This window comes from Glarea lozoyensis (genome assembly GCF_000409485.1).
Source record: "Glarea lozoyensis ATCC 20868 chromosome Unknown GLAREA4, whole genome shotgun sequence".
NCBI classification, from domain to species: domain Eukaryota; kingdom Fungi; phylum Ascomycota; class Leotiomycetes; order Helotiales; family Helotiaceae; genus Glarea; species Glarea lozoyensis.
In genome coordinates, this window is record NW_007360999.1 from 120041 (window position 1) to 140420 (window position 20380).

The 20380-nt window shown below is 46.2% G+C and overlaps 4 protein-coding genes across 4 annotated transcripts; 3 read left to right on the plus strand and 1 right to left on the minus strand.

Moving 5' to 3' along the window:
• Positions 1-2713: 2713 nt before the first annotated feature.
• GLAREA_09383 (uncharacterized protein) lies at positions 2714-4953 on the plus strand (the record flags this gene model as incomplete). Its single annotated transcript, XM_008085980.1, has 3 exons — positions 2714-2753; positions 2805-4351; positions 4435-4953. 3 exons carry the CDS (start codon positions 2714-2716, stop codon positions 4951-4953), a joined length of 2106 nt encoding a protein of 701 aa, XP_008084171.1.
• Positions 4954-8838: 3885 nt separating this feature from the next.
• On the minus strand, positions 8839-13200 carry GLAREA_09384 (uncharacterized protein; the record flags this gene model as incomplete). The annotated part of the gene is made up of 5 exons (XM_008085981.1): positions 8839-10307; positions 10553-11346; positions 11683-11786; positions 12057-12579; positions 12950-13200. 5 exons carry the CDS (start codon positions 13198-13200, stop codon positions 8839-8841), a joined length of 3141 nt encoding a protein of 1046 aa, XP_008084172.1.
• A 1705-nt stretch (positions 13201-14905) lies between these two features.
• Positions 14906-16500, plus strand: GLAREA_09385 (uncharacterized protein; the record flags this gene model as incomplete). Its single annotated transcript, XM_008085982.1, has 3 exons — positions 14906-15143; positions 15193-15440; positions 15490-16500. 3 exons carry the CDS (start codon positions 14906-14908, stop codon positions 16498-16500), a joined length of 1497 nt encoding a protein of 498 aa, XP_008084173.1.
• Positions 16501-18615: 2115 nt separating this feature from the next.
• Positions 18616-19377, plus strand: GLAREA_09386 (uncharacterized protein; the record flags this gene model as incomplete). Its single annotated transcript, XM_008085983.1, has 3 exons — positions 18616-18748; positions 18875-19170; positions 19219-19377. The coding sequence occupies 3 exons, from the start codon at positions 18616-18618 to the stop codon at positions 19375-19377; spliced, it is 588 nt and encodes a 195-aa protein (XP_008084174.1).
• Between the last annotated feature and the right edge of the window lie 1003 nt (positions 19378-20380).

Consider the following 20380-nt stretch of genomic DNA (forward strand, 5'->3'; position numbering starts at 1 on the left):
GCGAGAGAAAGAGACGAGGATAGCGCTGAATATGGAAGTCGCTGCTCATCCTCACTAGAGTGCAAGAGCTGTCATTTCTAGTGCCCGCAGAAAGCGTCCGTCGCTATTGTCGCCGCTTACCACAACCTAATTGGAAGTTGGAACCCAGAAACTCTCTGCTCTGGCCTCTCCTCTTACAGCACGCACGGCAACAGATCTCCAACCATACTTCTTCGGGATCAGGATAATTCCCGATGGCTACGACCACATCAAATCGTTCGTGACCGCTTCTTCTCACTCCCGTTTTCTTTCAACTTCTCTTCCATCAACAGTGCGCTGCATCCATTTCTGACGCGCTCTTCCTACTCCTCGGAAAAATCTGCCACCAACCACCCGTTCGACCCCATATCCTTACGTTTCCCATGGTGGCTTGCCTCTGCTCAACGCTCACCGTCGAATGCGAACCGTGTAAACAGATGCCATCCACTATTCGCAACCCCCCACCACTCTCACGGACGAGCTTCAACGATTCTACGATTCTATTGACGGCTTATTCCCCAGCGCCAGTCGCCTTCCAAGCTGGCCCGCAGGTCGCCGAACAAATCCTCGATTGCTGCCGCCTCGATTAGTCCTCATAGGACCAGAAATTGGCCTGATCCTGTTTCCCAGCAGGGCAACCTCTTATGCTTCTTTTGCCTCTTCACTATTACGCCTTTTAATGATTTCACACCTTGCAGTTCTTGCGATTTGACGAACACGGCTAGTACACCCTCACTCCACGTCTGTTCTAATCACATCTCTCCGACTGGAACTGTGCGAGACGGAATTGCTTCTGACCGACAAGACGACATCTTCCAGAACGCGCCAGGTTTCTTTGCTTCTGACGGCGATTTCCAGCTACGACGCCGCCTTGCATTGGTCCCTGATTTATGATCATCAACTGGATCCACGTTCAGATTGTATGGCTCCAGACCACGCATCATTCTTGTCAAGATCTGGTGGAATTTGCGACCCTTTGGCGATATTCTACCTCATTTAAGCAACCATTTAAAGAACAGCCTCCTTCTCGTTTAGACCAACCTCGACCGGATATAGGTAGGATATTCCAGACCGCACGAGGCAAAGCTCAGACTGTCGCCAAACCGTTGTCCCAATTCGCGTTCCTTCGGTGAAGGTCTACGCCACGACACACCTATTCCAGCCCAGGCTACTCGGGTCTCGAAACGGTCTCCCAACGATTACGGCAACTTTAACTACACGGTTGGAATTGGGAATATCGGGCAGAATTTGGGCATCTGCCAGTTCAAATATCAGGACGGCAGCAATAATTCGGAGGTTCTGCGCCTAGCCTGTCGAAAGCGCGGACTTCTTTCACTTCATTCGCTTGTGGTGACCACATTCAGATCTTCAGCCATCAGCCGCCTTCTCGCGAGCGCGAATTCTTAGTGGACAGCCCTCGACGGGAGATCATATTCCAGCTGGCCTCTTCGGCCTCTTCACGTCCCTCTGCTGCTCCTGCATTGCATTTGCTCTCTCGCGGTGTTTGGCGCGTTTGCCCAGACGACTACTCGAGCAAAGGAGACTAGCTTGCACGGCACTTTGGACCCCACCACCTAGCTGTATGTGATCCTTACCCTTTTCGATTCTCCCTTGCATCCCTGCACATCAAGTCATCTGTGCGCAATATCTTGCTTAGAGGCAACCCACGCTCGTCTCCAGTGGTGCTTCTGTACATATGCCTGCCTGTCTACACCACCTTTATTCTCCCCCATGGAGCTTGTTTGAATGTCACCGGCACTTGCGAGCATGACCTTGACGACACTATAAACTGACTTTTGTAATCTCATGCGAACAGGTTCCTCAGTCGGGTGGCTGCATAATCTCTGGGACACCATCAACCCCCGGTGAACGTCAACAGCTTCAAGTCTTTGTCTACATCTGTAAGCGCATCCTCTCGAGCTTGGTCCCGCTCTGTCCTCTTTCCCATCTATATACTGACTAGGACGCGCTGAACAGCTTCGAAATTTAGTATCATCATACCAGAAACCCTTTGTGTTATAGTTTCAACTTCCCGAGACTCGATCCACACCAACCACAGAATCTTTGATATTTAGATTATATCACTACTTACAGAGCTCGATCCAAGTTTCAAGCAGCTTACAAGTCAGATCGAAGCTCCTTCCTTCTTCTAAGCTGTCGTTCAAACGGTTCTCCGCAAGATCCAAACATCCCATATGATAGCTCGAACCACAATCATTTCAGCAGCACGAACCGACTCATCCCCGGGTTCATTCGATACCAGCTCCAGACGCTTCCAATCAAGCGCTATATTCCCGCAAGACCATCGTTTCAGCAGAAATCGTCGCGGTTCGTTGAACGAGCAGATCGTCGGTAAAGCGCATCTTCGCCCCCCAACATAACAACTTTGTAGGTTTCGACCTGCAACTAGACGCTCGCTCGTCGATCTAAAGTATACCAAACATTTCTTCAACCGCCAAACTGGCCTATTCAACGTATTCTTTGCTTGGGGTAAGTTCGCTTCCTTTGCGCAAGTTCGCAAGTTGTTGCCTACATATAAATACTGACTCACTGGCTGCAGCCTGCACATCTCTCGTCCCATACACCAATTATTCTAGACGAGTCATATCCGTCGCCCGAGAGTGCCGCATATCACGAAGAAGGTTACGAGGGAGCCCTCGTGGCGAGGGTACATTCCCCAAGAGACGGCATTCCCATGTCTGCCTACGGGAAACCAGCTCCCTCCGAACTTCACAGTTTGTATCCGATTCAAAACTGTTTTGTTCACTTACTAATGCGATACTCAGGCTATGAACCAAATCGTGCTTATCCCGAGGGATCCTTCCCATACGCGACAACATATGGATCGCAGCCTGGTTCCTCCTCAGCCACTGCGCCCGGGTATGCGCACTCACAGCAATTAAATCCGATGGCCTTCCCTCCATCGCAGAGCCGCACGCCCTACGATGTACAGTCAGGACCTTATCTCAATGTTGGGTCGACACCAATTCCTGAAATATCGAAATGGGAGCCCAAAGCTGGACCCGCATCAACGCCGTTGCATGTGTACATTAGTTCCATGTACGAACTGATGACAAGCAACACGCCAGTTTTCTACTTGAGTTTTGGAGGTCGAAAGTGTCAAGCGGCGTTGACGAAATCGAGCCAACAAGGTGCTGTCTGCCAATACACCGTTTCAGCGCAAGTCCCGGATTTCGCGGTGACCGGTTGTACAACTTCCCAAGTACCAGTGAATATGCTCATGGAGAGCGGAGATGGCGATGTCATTGCGTCGGTGGAAGTGGGAAACTTTGGTTATGTCAGTGATGTGCAGAACGATTATGGTGCGCAAGACGGTTCGAGGAAGAGAAAGATGTCGGATGCATCTCCAGAGTTGATAAAGAGTCCTGCAAAGCGAAACTCGGCTCAAATGCTTAGACCGAAGGAGGAGTATACCGCATACGGATATCCTACCGGTCAAAACAATTCCTCGTACTCCCCATACATGCAAGCCAGTCAAGGGTATAGCAATGCTGTACCACAGTACAACCGACCATTAGCAGGCTATCCATCACAACCTTCGAGAAACATCGGTTACGGTTACTCAAACGCATCGAATGCGTCACCTCCTACAATCAAAGCGCAATCACCTCGGGTAGGAAGTTGGAGTCCAGCGTACGGATCGGCGGGGCAGCATCTTGGGAGAGGTAGTGGACTTCCTTCGTCTGAGTCGATGAGCCGGTCATCTCTACCTTCACCCGGTCTATCTGCAAACCCACCTCTAATCAGAACTTCCACGCTTCAACAGACACCAAGTCCAGCAACCATACCACATGGCGGGATTCATGGACAACAGTTTGCACCATATAATTTATATCCAAGCAAGGCGAAATTGGAAATCAACGGTGACATAGAGTCGATGGCAAAAGAATGGTCAGAAGATGAATGGGACGCAAAACGACGGCTGGTTGTTTTCACAAGATCACAGTCTGGCAGCACAATTTCCGCTTCATTTCGAGCAGTAACGCCAGAAGAGCGACCGCCACAGAGTATTTGCATCAGTTGCATTTACTGGGAAGAAAAGGAGCAGTGCTTTGTCACGAGCGTGGATACGATCTCTCTGCTGGAACAGTTGGTTGCAGCTCGATTCACTGTGGAAGAAAAGAACCGGATACGCAGGAATCTGGAAGGCTACCGACCTCTGACTGTTTCCAAGGGAAAACCAGATAGCGAGGAATTCTTCAAAGTCATCATGGGCTTTCCAACGCCAAAACCCCGCAATATCGAAAAAGATGTCAAGGTGTTTCACTGGAAAGATCTAGCCGCAGCGCTCAAGAAGATCATCGGCAAATACGTAAGTCATACCCAGATTCCTCATTAACTACTCTGCATTCCTTTCATACTGCATTCTTGAATTCCCTGCTGATTCAAAATCAGTCTGCTTCCCCATCTTCGACCTTACCGCCTGCTCCACCACTTCTGACTCCATCGAGCTCCACGGGCTACGCAGCAGAAGGATCATCTGCCGGCATTTCCTATATGGGAGATCATCATGGGACCATGTCTCCTCGATCGATATCAGGTTCAACCACCTCAACCGCATACGCAACGTCCATCCCCGCGCGCGTACTCTCACCTCATAGTCAGAAGTCCATGGTGCTAGGCCCAGGTCCATCTGATCTTCGCGTCTCTCACGACCCCCACTGGCAAGGGGGGCAGCAACAGCAGCAGCAGCAACACATGCAAACCTCTCATCAATACGCCCATCTCACCCCCCAGACCGCTCGAGGCTCTTGGGACATGGCAAGCTACAACCACGCAAATCAAGCGGCATCCTTGACCGGACAGTTAGCAAATTACCCTCGCAACAATAACATTGCGGATAACGCGGTTTCCGGAGCAGATAACCAACTTGTTCGCAGTCAGAGTCACCAGATGTCTCTATCGCGTACGTGAGGCTGATGCGGCCGTCTGATTGGCCGTCAAGGAGGCGAAGGTCCAAAGAGGGTGTCCTGCACGAATCATTGGTCACGCGCACGAGCCACCCTAGCCCCGATTGCAATCCTAGTTGAACTCGTATCCCCCCTCCGCCACAGGCAGTCAACATCGTCGTCGTCCTTGTTGACTTATCGCTTCACATACCCAACCACACCCTCAGTTCGAGTGTATGACAGCTTTACTCAGCAGTATCTGCCCCCCTTGTCTACACCCTCGCGACGATTGACCGCGTACTACTTTTCTTGACCTTCATATCTACGGCATTTAATTTTCTCTTGGCTTCTATTTCGCCGCCGTGGTTGTTTTCATTTTCCTTGTTTTTTTGATTTACTAGTCATATTTTTTCTGCTCGTTTTAGATATCCCATCGTTGCATTTTACGGATTCTGGTTTGAAGGGGTTTTGGGTGGCGAGAGAGTCCCTCCTTTTTGGGGCTGGCTGGTGGATGGCGTTTGAAAGGTGGTTTGCATGGTTGCATTGTTTTTTGGCTTGAATTTGGTTTGAATTTTGGAAGGGAGAGAATAGTCATTAGTATATTCATCTTTTTTTGAGTTTGTTGATGTTGTTTGAGATGGGTGTGTATGACATGCATACAGTGCAGTATCGTGTCTGTTGCGATTCGGTCGTACTCCCGACCGTTTTATGTAGAGGGGGGGTTGGTTCATGCTGTGGGACCTTGAGGATCTGTTCCGCACCTCTTCTTCATCTTTCAGATTTCTTTCACATACATCATCATTTTTTTCTTTAGGTCATCTAAGGAGCTTTCCTTGATGCATTTTTGATGCGGGAGATAGGGGGTGGGTTGGGTGCATGTTAGATGGGTATTAGGTGTTTTGGGGAGATTTTGGACTTTTTTTTCTTTTCGTTCTGGATACCTATATGCATGGGATTGTTTGGGTTATATATCTTTGGAGGGAGGGGGCATGGGATGAAGGGAATATGGGATTTTAAAATACAGAACGGTCAATTTTCTAGGGGGGATCCTATTAATATTTAATATCAGAGGTTAGCACAAATGTTCTCAGTAGTTGACTGTTGTGGAGTGTGAAGGAAATGTAGAGGGCTACGTCATTGAGGGTGATGGAAATGTGAAATGCATAGGTATCCTCATGACTTGGGGCACTGTCTTGGCTACAGCACAAGTTTATGAGTTTGTAAATTCGTCCCCCAGCGACTTTGGGGGGTTTAAGCTTATCCCAAGGTTGCGCGACAGATTTGCGAGGCTGGAGGGGTCGTGGCGGAGGAAGAGCTGCAGGTGCGTCGAAGAGGGTTAGGTTGTGGCGGAGAGGGTTGTGAAGCGTGGAGTTATACTCCGCAGTGGTACGCGACATGATTTTTGTCCACAAGGTGTTGTTGCGGTTGCGGTGGACGGGGGATGGGTCGTGATAAGTCCAGGTGGTTTTCGGGCGGACGCGAGAAAGGGGGGGAAACAAGAAAACGGTTCTCTTTACTTTGATTTATCTGGGATTGATCGTTCAAATTTTGGATATGCGGATGGGATCGGGATTTAACAAGTTCGCACGCATGCGGATAGGATAGGATTTTTCGGGTGGATGGATGGATGTGGGTGTAGATGTAAATATGTGCGATTCATGTAAGGTTATTTTTTTGTTTTTGCGATGAATGGTGCTGGTGTTGGGGGTTTTTTATTGCGCTCTGGTTCGACGGTCGGAAGCAAAGTGTGTTGTTATCGGGGAGTTTTCGTTCGAGGAGATGGATAGGGATTTACGTTTTGGATGTAAGTTATAAGGTCTAGATTAAAGATATGAGGGGATGTGCAGCTGCTGCAAGGTGAGGGGGGAGGATGTAATATGTCGATCATATAGGGTTGTGGCTGGCGGCTTGACGGGGTTCCGTGGGCATGCGCGTCGGGGTTTAGGTGGATGTGACGTCGGGGATGCGATGTAAGGATTGGAATTGGAAGATACCTATACCGCCTGGGTTTCGATGTCAAATGTAGTTTTGAATACAGAATTACTTGAAATCTGTTTTACTATTGAGATTAGTGTTATTGTTGATGTAGATTTATTTAATAAGAGTAAGGTGAAAGATTGTATTAATATAATTGGGAATATTTATACTTAGCTAGGGCTTTTTAGTAAATAGAATAGTTAAAATCTCTTATTTAGGGGTTAGGTTTATTATTCGTTATTAATTGGGGAGCCCCGTACTTAGCGTAAGGCTGTCGTGGTCTTCTACTCGTTATATCCCGTATAGATCATCGCTAGCAACATCATCGCTATCATCATCATCGTTTCTACCATCATCACTTATCCCCAACACATCCCTCACCTCCTTCAACCAATCCACGAACTTCGTCTCCGACTCTCCAACCCTCATCACCCCGTCCTTCACTCCTCTCCACCCTTCCACAGGCGCCTCGATGAACTCATGCGTCGGATCACAAGCTCTGCGTCAACGTATTAAATGGCGTATTTTGGTACATACACCGTGCACTAAAGCCACACCCAAATTAAATGCGACTCGATGTTTTACCCCTATTCACCACAATACAGCTTTTCTACAACAATGCCACGCGATTACTAGTTTAGAGGTAGGACTGTAACTCCTCCTAAGGGCTTAATTACCGAGATTAATCACAAACATCTTTAAACGCCAACACGCTCTGCCATTCTGGGCGCCAGGCTTATTTCACAGACCTGTAATATTAAGATTACAGATGCCGATATTAAGAAGGCTCTAGGAGCCTATTCTCGAACCCAATCGCGAGTCCGAAAAGAGAATACCTGTCGGACGCTTTATAATTCAATACTAGAGGATAAGGAAGACCCTCGAGGGCGACCTCGGCTAGTAACTCGAGGTTGTGTTTAAGCTATTACCGATTATATCGACGATAAATCTATCTCTCTCGAGGACCGTAGAAAGCCCAAGCTAGATATTGCTTCTACCTATAGTTTCGACCTAGATGTAGACCCTTAGACTATAGCTAGGTGAATAAATAAGGAGGAAGGTATTATAAATGCGAAGTGTATCGAAGAGATTCTTTTGACCGATTATTAAGCTAGCGTACGGCTTCTTTTTACCTTTAAATATATCGGTATTCCTAGCTCGGTTCGAGGACTTCGAGAGTACTCGATAGACTAGTATTAGGTTACTTTTTGCGATAAATTCTACTTCGGATTAGGACTATAGGTTATAAGGAGGGTTAAGAGGCGGCGGGGTCTTCGATATATAGCTCGGAACGTCCATCGAAAGAAGAAGATAACGACTAAAGATATTAAGGTAAAAGTAAGAGAAAACGAGCACCTTAAGCTCTTAAATATCTTCTTTATCGTCGGCTTAAATTATCGAAGAGTAATCTCGTACAAGGTCAAGAATAGCGTAGGCAAGATGACTTCTAGCGCTTATCGCTATCTTCTCGAAAAGCTCTAAAACGATGTCGAATTTAAGGGTTTAACTCTCTATTAAGATACCGATTCTGCTCACGCTAGTAAAGAGATTACTAAATAGGCTAAAAAGACTCAATTTCCTCTTATTACCGGGCCTGGCAAGTCACTAGATTTCTCTATTCTCGAGACTCTAGCTCATCCTTTAAAGAGGCAATTTCATAAGCGCCGTACGAATACAACTTAAGCTAGTTTTAATCGGTTTAAAAATGTGTTTATAGAGTATTATTAAGGCAGGATTGAGTATCTATATAAGTATTATACTAAGAGGCTACACGAGTGCCAAAGTCCTGAGGTAAATAGCCAAATGACTAGATATTAAATAAAAACATCGTTCTACATTTTAAAGGTCGATTCTTGGGTGTGTTTTATTGCACGGTGCATGTACCAAAATGCGCCATTTAATACGTTGACGCAGAGACAAGCATAGTTCCTTGTCAAACGATCTTCAATGAACAACCTATCGTAGCATACAACACACAGCAACTTAAAACAGTTGAGACATTGATATACGGGTCTGCACATATCAAAGATCCCCGCACCACAACTGTCGCATGTTGTTCCGGGCGAATGAGATCTTCATCCAGCTTCGAATTCGTCCCACCGTGAGCTTTCGCATGGTGGTGCTCGGTAGTGGGATGATCGTATGTGAACGCCTCCGGATTGACGTTAGATAGCATTGCAGACAACGAGATCTGTGCTAGTTGTGGTAGATCTTGGTAGGCGAGGGTGATGGCCAGACTCCTGAAACTCTCGAGGTCGTTGCTGCCTGTAGTATCTTGTAAGACATTGACATTATGTCGGGATCTCGCCCTTATGAATCCTTGGCCTGGCCAGTCTGAGTCGGTTGAAGATGGCTCTGCCTGGTTCAATTTGTAGGCGGCGAATTCCACATTATATATAGGATCGTAATGCTTTTGTCCCCGATTCCGGCGATTCATGACTGACCAGATTTTGCTTTTGAGCTGTGATAATGTATATAGTTGTGAGATTCTCGTGTCACGACTCAGGGCAGATACTTCGCCACGGGAGATTTTTGCAATATCCCGAAGGAGGTTGTGCTTTCCAGCTAGTAGGAACAGTACCCTGTCGTGATCATAGCAGATCCTCTGGTACTTATTGAAAGCTTGTTCAGGCCTATTAAAGGGGCCCTTGCACGCCTTGGCTGTTTGATAAAGAAGGAGTGTTGAATGAACGGGGTTCGGCGATTTATTGATTGCAGCAGCATCATAACAACAGAGTACGTAATCGACGGAAGAAGTAGACACTTCGTCAGCGTCGACTGCTGCCGCAGCACGATGCAGAATATCGTGGTACTTGCCCGAATTTGGTTCCCTGTCCTCAAAAGAGAACCTGGACAGCCATTCTGACTGATCGTCATCAGCAAGAGCCGTGAATTCTTCCATGACCTTGGCATAATGCTCGCCACCTAAAGCATCCAGACAAAGAAGAACCTTGTTGGATAGATGGTTGTACTTAATCGGAGTCACCTCCATGCCCCGCTCGTATGTCCGAAGCGCATTGGAATAGTCCTGCTGAGCAGCATAGAAGTCTCCGAGCATAAAGAGTGCTCTTCCTAACTCCTGCACCAAGCTCTTGGCACTATGGCTTGCCAGAGTCTCCTCGAGTTTCTGACATGCCATACCAAGCTTTCCTTGCTTGCTTTCAAGCCAAGCAGGGGCAACACCATTTTCAAACTTTTGCAGTTCATCCTCGCTCGTCTCCAGAGCGGCCTTTAGTTCTGCGGCTGCTTCGGAAAACATGAAAGCGTGAGCTGCTGTTGCTGCTATCTGCCGACGGGCGATGGAATTCTTTTGGATGGCAGGAAACGCATTTGCGACGGTGAGAATGTCAGAAAAGAGATACCCTTTCTTGGAATGAAATTGGGCACGGTCAACCAGAGGGACTTGATCAGTCTGCGAGGAGTTAGCACTACACGAATGGAAATTAGATTATCGATAAATCCCATACCGTGATAAGTAAGCCGTGAGCTCGCTTGAACAAGTCGAAGCTAGTAAACTGTTGATCCAAGTAATCTGCTTCTAACCCATTGTTTGACGAATCTTGAAGCCATTTTCGTCCAAATCGAAAGAGGGCGATTGAGCAGTTGGTTCACTGCAAAACGATCAAAGCCCTCGAGGTTTGCCTCACCAATGTTAGAGACTCTCCTCAGCCATTTTAGGATCAACTCTCGAACTCTGCTCTGGGGTTCATTGTTCAAACCCAAGTTCAGGTAGCTATAAATCTGATTGTTTTTGATAGTGAGAGGAGACTCAGCCTGTTGCAACATGTTAATAATGGCAATAACGAGGTCTTTCACTTCGCCTTCTGTGCATCGCTCATCACACACGTCAAAGAGATGATCAGCCCAATGCACAAATGCATATTTCCGGAAAAATCTCCCTCGAGGCGTACGATCACACGTTGCTTTGAGAGTTCGTAATGCAAGTTCGAGCTTCGAATCAGATAGCCTTGTCACGAGGGGTGGAACACTGTCCGTTTTCTCAGCACGGCCGAGATAGTCGCGGAAAGCTGCGTGAACGAGCTCAACTCTTACACGAGAAGCTTCCTCAATTTCTTCATTTTTCTTGCCGTTTTGAGATGGGTTCGAATCAGAATTCCAGTGCAAGTCAACGTCGGAGTCGGATCCAGGATCTTCTCCATCTGACAATTCTCGGACAGCAGGTTCGAGAACGACCGATGGGTTTTCTGTGCTTTCAATCTCCGCTCCGATTCCATCGTCATTGCCGTCGACATTGTGATCCTCGCCCGAGAAAGAGTCCACTGATGCGGAGTCGGCATCATCGTTCTCGTACTCCTGCTCTGACTCCGATCCGTCCCAATCGCGATCATCCTCAGACTCATCGGATACTGGCTCCCTCCAAAAGAAGATGCTGTGTCTCCGTGAGTGAGGTATACCTGGATTACGTACCAGCTGCACATACCTAGTACATCGAGTATTAATGATTTTTGGAATGGAATAGTCTGTTTCTGTATCGTAAAGACTTTGTAACTCCCTGAAGCTCAGCGGTTCCTTGACATGAAGTATTCAGCGAATCAGCGTTCCGATGAATGGCCGTTCGCGGGCGGGAACTTTCCCAAAAATGCGCTCGAGGACCATTTTGTACATCTGATCTTGACCTTTGGGAAGCTTTCGAAGAGCATACTTCATAGATGAACCTTCATGCGTTGAGAGCAAGACGAGAACCGGTGTCACGTAAAGCAAAGCTCCTATTCCTGTTTAATCATGCCATATCGATGCCTCTGGAAACGTTTCTGACATACCTTGAGATGCTCTAGCAACGGCTTTCAAAATAGAGGGTCGAAGATTGCCTTTCAAGACCCTGAATTCGTCCATTGAATCATAGGTGGCTCTGACCAGGCGCTTTACATCAGACATATTGCTGTCCCTATTGACTGTAATGATGCTTTGACCAGTCGTGTCCACAAGGTCCAAGGCAATATGGACCTCGGGTCGGCCAAGGATGGCAACTTGGATTTTGTGTGGTTTCTTTGTCAATTGTATGAGTTGGTTTGTCAACTCTTCTCGCTCGTCGTCATCTGCCTCATCAATGCCATCGAAGACAAGCCATAATGTATCTTTGGCATTCTCGGGGAACTCTCCCACCAACCATTTGTTCCGCAATTGACTCACTCTGTCCCTCTTCAACATTGGGATGTCTAGCCCCACTCCATCATCCTCAAGCTTTCTTGCGACACGTTCGCGGAAGACCTCGTTTCTTTGGGCAATTTGAATGATGCAGCTTCGCAATGCATTCTCAACAGAACGCCTGTGCGGACTTGTGAACTTGAAGAAAAAGTATGCGATCAAGGTCTTGCTCCCCTTACCGAATTGATCCGATATATCTTTAATGATTGAACTGGCAAGGTGCGACTTTCCAGTTCCTGGGTCGCCAGATATTCTAAGGATGCGTGATTTCTGCCAGGTCCATTCAAGATACTCGGGTTTTTCGAACAGCCATTGTCCCGTTTCTAGGATTGCACATTTTCTGATTTCCATCAGAGGCAATTCAGATTTTGTGATAGCCCCGTCGGCCGACGGATCCAAATGCGTTTTGAAATGAAATTTTACAATCTCGAGCGAGTCTCTCGATAAGGCTGCACTAGAAGCTTTTTGCCTTTGTAGCTCTTGGAGTTCAGTATTGACATATGTTTCGCTATTAACGATTCGTTCACCTGCTTCGTTGCTTGCTGGAAGCTGAGTTTTACGTCCTTCAGTCCCCCATCCTTGCCAAAGAACTTTCGGAAACCGTTTCCTACTCTTTTTTTCTCTTGGTATGTTCGAGCGACATTGCAAGCACCGAGTATTGACCTGAGAGCAGCCACAAGTGCCTTCTGCACATTCTCAACAGAGGGAACTGACCGAAGTGTGTCTTCCAGAATGCCAAACGTGTTGAGAAAGTTTCCAATCTCAGTGAATAGAATTTCCAAGGCATCGAAGTCGTCCGAGACGGCATTTGAAGTCGTAATGAGCATTGTGATGCGCTATAAATAGTTGTGCTTGGGGGGAACGTAGGTGAAACCGACGCGGCGACCACAGTGCCAATAGTGTTGATCGGCCCCAATCCATCTTTGACCAGTGTCCTCAGCTTATCAAGGTAACCTCCATCGTGACGCCATTTCCCAAATGCCTCATTCTCCTCGTTGATCTTGTCAAGGATATCAACTACGGTCGAGGCATGATACCGGTCGATGAGCTTTTTGTCGATGCCCGATTCTTTCAGTGCTTTATCCCACAACCTCCCAACCTCTTCTGTCGGACTTGCTGGGCTTGCCATCAGAAGCAAATCGTCTACTCATAGAAGATGGAGAGGGGGAAATGCTGAAATTGTAGAATGGAAGATATGCATGTCACAGTTGCATTTCAGCTGTCATCCAGGCCAATAGGAGTGCATGATTGATATGTAAGATGAAGCCACCACAGCTTCCATCTTCTCAAGGCGTGAAGCTTTCTTTGTCGATATCAGCTCGCGTCTTCCACGAGGCGGTTTCTCAGATGCCATTACACTGAATTTTCAATGTCTATCAATCAGTGTCTGTACGGGTACGCTAATTAATGCGAGCACTTCGATAGTTATTTTGAACTCGGACATTTTATCTCAACTGCAACGGTGGCATATCACCTGCTCACCGCTCACTCACCGTTTGTATCATGACCAATCGGGATTTTTGCTGGGGATTCTCTTATTAGCCAACTTGAATAGGTAATATTGCCGCTTGCAGCTAAGGGGATACTAGGGAAATGTTTATTATAAGGTTTACAGTGAAATCAGTCGCCTAGTTATTCTTGCAGTATCAATATGTGAGCAGAATCTGGAAGAGTACGTACATCTATGGTATTATAATTATTGTATATTTCAGAAGTATAGATTAATATAATAGAAATCTGTAGATTGTTTTGCATAATTGCATTAGGGCTCCAGTAATACTGAAAGTACTGTAGAGGAGGTGCTAATTTTAGGGAGTTTTTTTGCCTTGTAGAGATATATGTATAACATCGAAGTTGTTGAGAATTGATCTATTTTCCCTGGGAAAATTCATTTGTGAGCTGTCGATAAATGTGATGGGAATTGAAAAGACAAGATAATTGCCGTCCTAGAAAGACATTGCTCGAAATAACAAAATCAAAGTGCAAGATAGATGGATTTGTGAAATGTGCCACTGAGCATCAGAGCATTCGATGATCGTCCTCTACAGATTTCATCAGAACAGTACAGCTCATCCACATTTGCATCTCCATCTCAACTTCTCAAATAAACCCACAATAAATCATCTCAGGATCATCGCTTTTGCCCAAAATCTCCTTTCACAAACACGGTGGATAATCTTGATCTTCATCCCCGCCCCATACGCCAATAGCGTCCCCGCAAAGTATAAGCTCGGCGCTCCTTAGCTTCGCAAGGACAATCCTCGATCTCAGATCGCTACCGGATTCACGTCTCGCGGTCTACTTTTTACACTTTCCCATTTGCACGTCCCATCCCAAAGCAGCCATCGTATTCCCGGGGGTTTGGACACTTTTGTGGTTCCACATCCAATCGTAAACCGTACTCTGAATTTAGCGCCGGATACGTAGGATCGCCGAAAGGATATGTCAGTGTCAGAACCTCTATGACGCCGATACTAAAAACGAGCTTGCGTACTTGACAGATGGACCACCAGTGGATTGCAAGCCAAGTTGCTCTGACGGCTGTGGCTTGGGGGATTGAGAGGTGTACAAGTATGGGCTTCTTGGGAGGAGATGTAGATCTAGCGACGGCGAGTAAGTGTCGTCCCGCACGAATGGATTGCGGGTTTGCGCGGCATCCACAGTTTGACCGGATGGGAGTGTAGAAAGAACTTTACCGTCATTGAGGAGCGGAGATCTTCATTATGGAGTGGGTGCGGTGGGATATAGTTGCGGTTGTCCTGCGTGGGAAGGGAGGAGGGTTTTTGTGTCTGATGCTTTGGATTGCGATATACATCTCATAATAGTAATTCGAGATGCGTTCATACGCTTTATTAACTTTGGTCGCACCGCTTGTGCTCGCATTACCAGCTCCAGCACCAGCACCGTTGCCATTTCCAAGTCCACAGACGAACAATCAAGAGACTAATGTTCTTACCGGTCTTTTAGCAGGTCTTGGGGGAGCAGTTGTAAATTTAGGAAGTATACTGGACGCAATTCCAGCGGTTCTAGGTGATTTGGGAACTGCTCTTGAGGCTGCGGATGAGGTCGTCAGTAAGTACTCCGAACTTACATGAAAATTCCACAATTAATCGATAAATAGGCGCAATTGAGAATGGCACAATATTAGGAACGGATGTCCCAGCGGTGGTCCAAAAGCTTTTCAAAGCTGCGAAACCAACAGCTTCACCAACAACGTTAACGGATGCTGTGAACTTGGAGGCGAAGGCTTGGGGTGCTACGAATCCATCACAGGCGCCACCGACTTCACAGAATATTCTGGGTAATGTTTTGGGATTGTTGTTGAATGGAGTTAATAACGCGGATATCACGTCCATTGCCAATGGTTTCGTAAGTTACATATCAACCCTTGCTACTTCATCTCCTGACAATTCTGTAGGCCATGAACGTACCACTAAGCAACAACAAAGCCGCCTCTCCAAACTTCTACAAAATACAGACCCTCCTCGGAAACGCGCCATTCTCAGTTCCCGAATCTCAACTCCTCCAAGCAATCTACATCCCACCAGAATTCACCGGTCAAAAACAACCCATCATTTTCGTCCCCGGAACCGGAACCATAGGATCCACGAACTTCCAACCCAACATCGGAAAACTCCTCTCCCAATCCACAATCGGCGACCCAGTCTACCTGCAAATCCCCAACAACCTCCTCGGCGACATCCAAACCTCTGCCGAATACGTGTCCTACGCAATCCAATACATAAACCAACTCACCTCCAAAAAGCCCGCCGTTATAACCTGGTCCCAAGGCTCCCTCGTCTCGCAATGGGCCTTCAAATACTGGAAAACCACACGCGCGATGGTCACGGATCTCATCTCCATTTCCCCTGATTTCGACGGCACCATCCTCGCACTCCTCCTCTGTCCCGGTTTCGCATCCGGCAACGCATTCGCCTGCACAGAAGCGGTGTTTCAACAAGTCTACAACTCGAACTTCATCACCACGCTCAAAAGCAACAACGGAGACAGTGCTTACGTCCCTACAACCACCGTTTACACGGCTACAGACGAGATCGTGCAACCCCAAATCGGTAACTCGGCGTCTGGATTCATTAGTGACGCGCGCGGTGTCGGGACGTCAAATACTTTTTTACAAGGCGCATGTCTCGCGCTTCCAGCAGGCACACTGTACGGCCACGCCGGCGTGCTAATAAATCCGACAGCCTATGCGCTTGTAGTAGACGCCCTCACGCACGATGGCCCGGGCGATTTCAACCGTGTGACTGCTTCTTGTGTGGATGTTGTGGCGCCGGGGATTGGGATTGGCGATGTGCTTGCGACTGAGGCGTTGATTCCGGAGGCGGCGTTGAATATTCTGAGTTATTTGCCAAAGGTGGCGGCTGAGCCGGCGATTCGGGCGTATGCTGGTGTTTATGGGCAGTCGTAGGGCGCTTCTTGGGGGTGTTTTGGAGTTTGGGTGGAATGGATTTTGGTGTTTGAAGGACGGTGCTGTTTGCAATGTGGTGTTGGTTGGAAAATGTAAGCGACAATTAATAGGAAATGAGTAATGGATTTTGAATACGTTCTTGCTCAATATACGGGAATCGAATGTGCAATTCAGGAGGCTGAAAAGTTCCAGCTAATGGCTTTGTGTCTAATTGTAATACTGGTGTTGGAGATCCTATCAATATTCCATTCTTCCTATCGGCTCTTTCATTCCTTTGGTCATTCTAATAACAAAGTCATTTTAGAAGAACAGAGTATTCTCCTCCTTACTTTTGACATCTTTCGTTGCGTCGCCGGGCTTCAGTGTTTAGTATTAGGTATAGTATACAAAGATACTCACAGTACCTTACCTAGGGCTTAGTGAACTGGCAAGGTACCATACCGTGATATAACTGGTTTTGATAGGGCTGGAAATAAAATTTTGTCTTTCGTCGTTTGAAATCGATTTTGCTGTAACAGCTGTCAGATGTTTGAATTTCGAATGATAAATAAGCGATGCGTTAATCTACGGGATAATTACGACTGTTGAAGATGATCTTGGCGTTTAACTTGAGCGATGAATTGGGTTGGAATAGGTATTATATTTCAAAATCATGATAGAAGTCTGAAAAGTTGAAACCCAGTTCATTCCTGAAATTTCCTACACGAGCTAACTTAATGGGAAGCCTAAGCCTGGTTATGAATTTTTGACACGAAGAGACTATTGAAACACCTGAATGTTCAAAGAATTCGACGTCACTTCGTAAGTGCGACTTAGTTTCGTATCCTGAAAGTTACCCGAAGCCAAGTTTCACTCCTATTCTTATTATGGTTTAACGTAAATTTCTCCGCAGGACATTCATTGAACACTTACTTCCGCCCCTAACATGCTTCTTCAGAGCCTTGAAAAGTAGAGCACGCTCTGTCTCTATTCGTTACTTCAAGCCTGTACGTATGCGGAGAGCCAAACTCTCGGTTATAATGCTGAGGATAACCGGTTTTGTCCTCGCCTTTTCTTCCCCAATTTTAGTTACACTTAATGATCTAGCGATTATGTCTGTTTAGCTGGTTTCGGATATAATGGAGAAACATTTCCTATTCCATCAGTACAGTGACAAGTATTCAGGTTCTTTGGGTGAATCTTTGGGACTGACGAGTCCATAATAGTGCAAGTAATAAAAGGGTTCTTGATGTTAGCGAGATGGGGAAACTTTTACCAAAATCTAAGTTCACAGATACTCAATAAATTTGAAATAAAAAGGAGGAGATGTGAAATACAACAAGAAACATGTGGCATCGAGGACGAGCAAATTTGCGGAACTATAAATGGTTACGGGCTATGAATGCTGCTCATTACACATTCTGTAGATGTGCTGGAAGCTGCTATTCGTAGACTGTTAATTCGCCACAAGCGAGTATTAATCAGTGAAAGAAAGGAATACTCAACCTACTCAAACCAATCATGAGTAGCGTGAGTAGAGTAGAGTAGATTATGAGTAGTAGACCCCCTTGAGTAGAGTAGAGTAGCGACTCACAGTACTTATGATTAGTTTGAGTAGTTTGATTAGTATTAGTAAGCCTCCGAATATAACCCCTATATATGTGGCGGGGGGTATATTGACTAGTAATTAAGGGGCTAGCCCGAGGTTCCGAGCTATTTAATTGGCTAGAGGTCACGTTTGTGGCGCTACTCAACCTACTCACACTAATCATAGGTAGTGTAAGTAGAATAGAGTAGATTATAAGCAGTGAGTAATCATCTTGAGTAGCATGATTAATGTGAGTAGGTTGAGTAGATTATAAATAGTGAGTAATCATCTTGAGTAGAGTATGAGTAGTAGTCACTACTCTACTCATTTCTTACACTGGTATGAATGTCCTCATAACTTCCTGTAACAGGACAAAGGAAATTCTCGCTTGGGGGATAGCGAGAAAGAAACCAAAGCTTCCACATATTATTCCGCTTCCTCTCAACCCCTCATCCATTTCTTCTAAACTCTTATACAACTACACATTGAATACCATACTTGACACTTATCATCATCAAGTTACCACACAATAACTATTGACCGCAACCATGATCCTCACCACTATCTTTAGCCACCTAGCTGTCCTAGCACTCTTACCCTACATAACCGCCCTGGCTGTCTCTGGTAGTAATTCCCTTCCCTATGCCGTAACACCTTGGACATTCAAGGGTGAAATCGACGGTAATTACTTTGAGTATAACGGTACTATAGAGGTAAGCATTCAGATATATTTTTCCCTGTGTTTGAAATTCCTACTTCACTGATGTTTCTAATATGGAATTCATGTCCACGCTGACATTCTCCCAGGAAGCATCGCAGCATACCAGACCCTCCATCCTGAATTCAATCTCACAGCCTACTTCGAAGCTCCCAATATAGCACACCTCCCATCTCTGAGTCCCCGGAACAAGGCCAATATACTCTGCTGCGCAGATGCCGGAAACGAATTGGCAAACCCCCACCTCAATTGGACACCCGCAAATCCATGGGAGATTGATTCCGGAGCACAATATCTCCAGACGATCGATCTCTGCCATACCGGTCCTCGACAATGTAACCGAATCTCCTGTTCTTACAAAGCGGCCATCTTTTTGTGCAACGATGTGAGTTGCTCTTCTTCACTGGTAAGGAGACATGCTGACGCGCGCCAGAATGACTATGACATCAGCCCCAAGTGCGCATATATAGCTAGTTACGCGTTGGATCTCTTTAACAGCTGCCGATATGTGAAGGACACAATCCTAGGTGTTTGCGGACAGGAGTTTGATACGGATAATTATAATGTTGTTGTAAGAGCGGCGAAATGTTAGCTACCTGTCGGGAGATTCATTCACTTGATTGGCTGGATCCCACGTCGGCTGTCCCAAATAGGTTTAGCTACCTAGGTAGTCACGGTTAAGGCTCTTTCCATATTTGAGCCTCAACTCTTCCATGGCTAATAATCATCCATATACTATTCAACAATCACACCGCATATTATGAGTTATATACCTTACCGTGCAAGTGATTAGAACTAGTAATCTACCTTTGCACTTTTGGAGTTTCTGATGCTGTGGGGAGATTTTCGGATTTGCATTATTTCGTTTGTTAAATCGTCGTTTGAACTTTGGAGTTATTAGACGGTTTTATCTTTGACAGAAATTTGGGTTGATGGTTGATCGACAGGATGAAGACATGAATTTACTGGGTTGATTTCGGAATCCATTCACATTTTATACCAACATTGTACCCGCATATCACGACGAATACACCGTGCCGTGCACACGGTATGACCTTAATTCTGATGAACCGACAGTTAAGAAGTCGGGGATGGACAGTTATCACGATAACAGTTCTCAGGATTCGGAGTTTCTCGAAGGTCTAGTTTTAGCAAGGTATCACAGTGACACATTAAGACCGTTTAAGTTACATTACGCTCTTTGAATCTCGTTCCTCACACCAGCATTCCGATTATATATTATATCCAATAATTGAAAGGACTCTTGAAACAGTATCCTCTGAAAGGCACTATTGATACATTCAGGTACAAATTCAAGAATAGAGCCTGATTAATGGAGGGTCCTTACACGTAAGTCCCTACTAACAGTCTCGTTCCGATGCAACTCACCGCTCATGGCGATTTTCATGCTTCAAATGCGGCCATTTGAAGACTATTCTCTTAAAGACCTGGTTAATTAATAGTATTCTTCAACTGTAAGAGTCATATCAAGGTGATTTTGAGCGCAAACCTATCAATACATCCAAAACTGTCCTCACATCTAACTCCCTACTCGCAACGTCCGTTCTTATAAAAAATACCGCTCATGGGTTTAG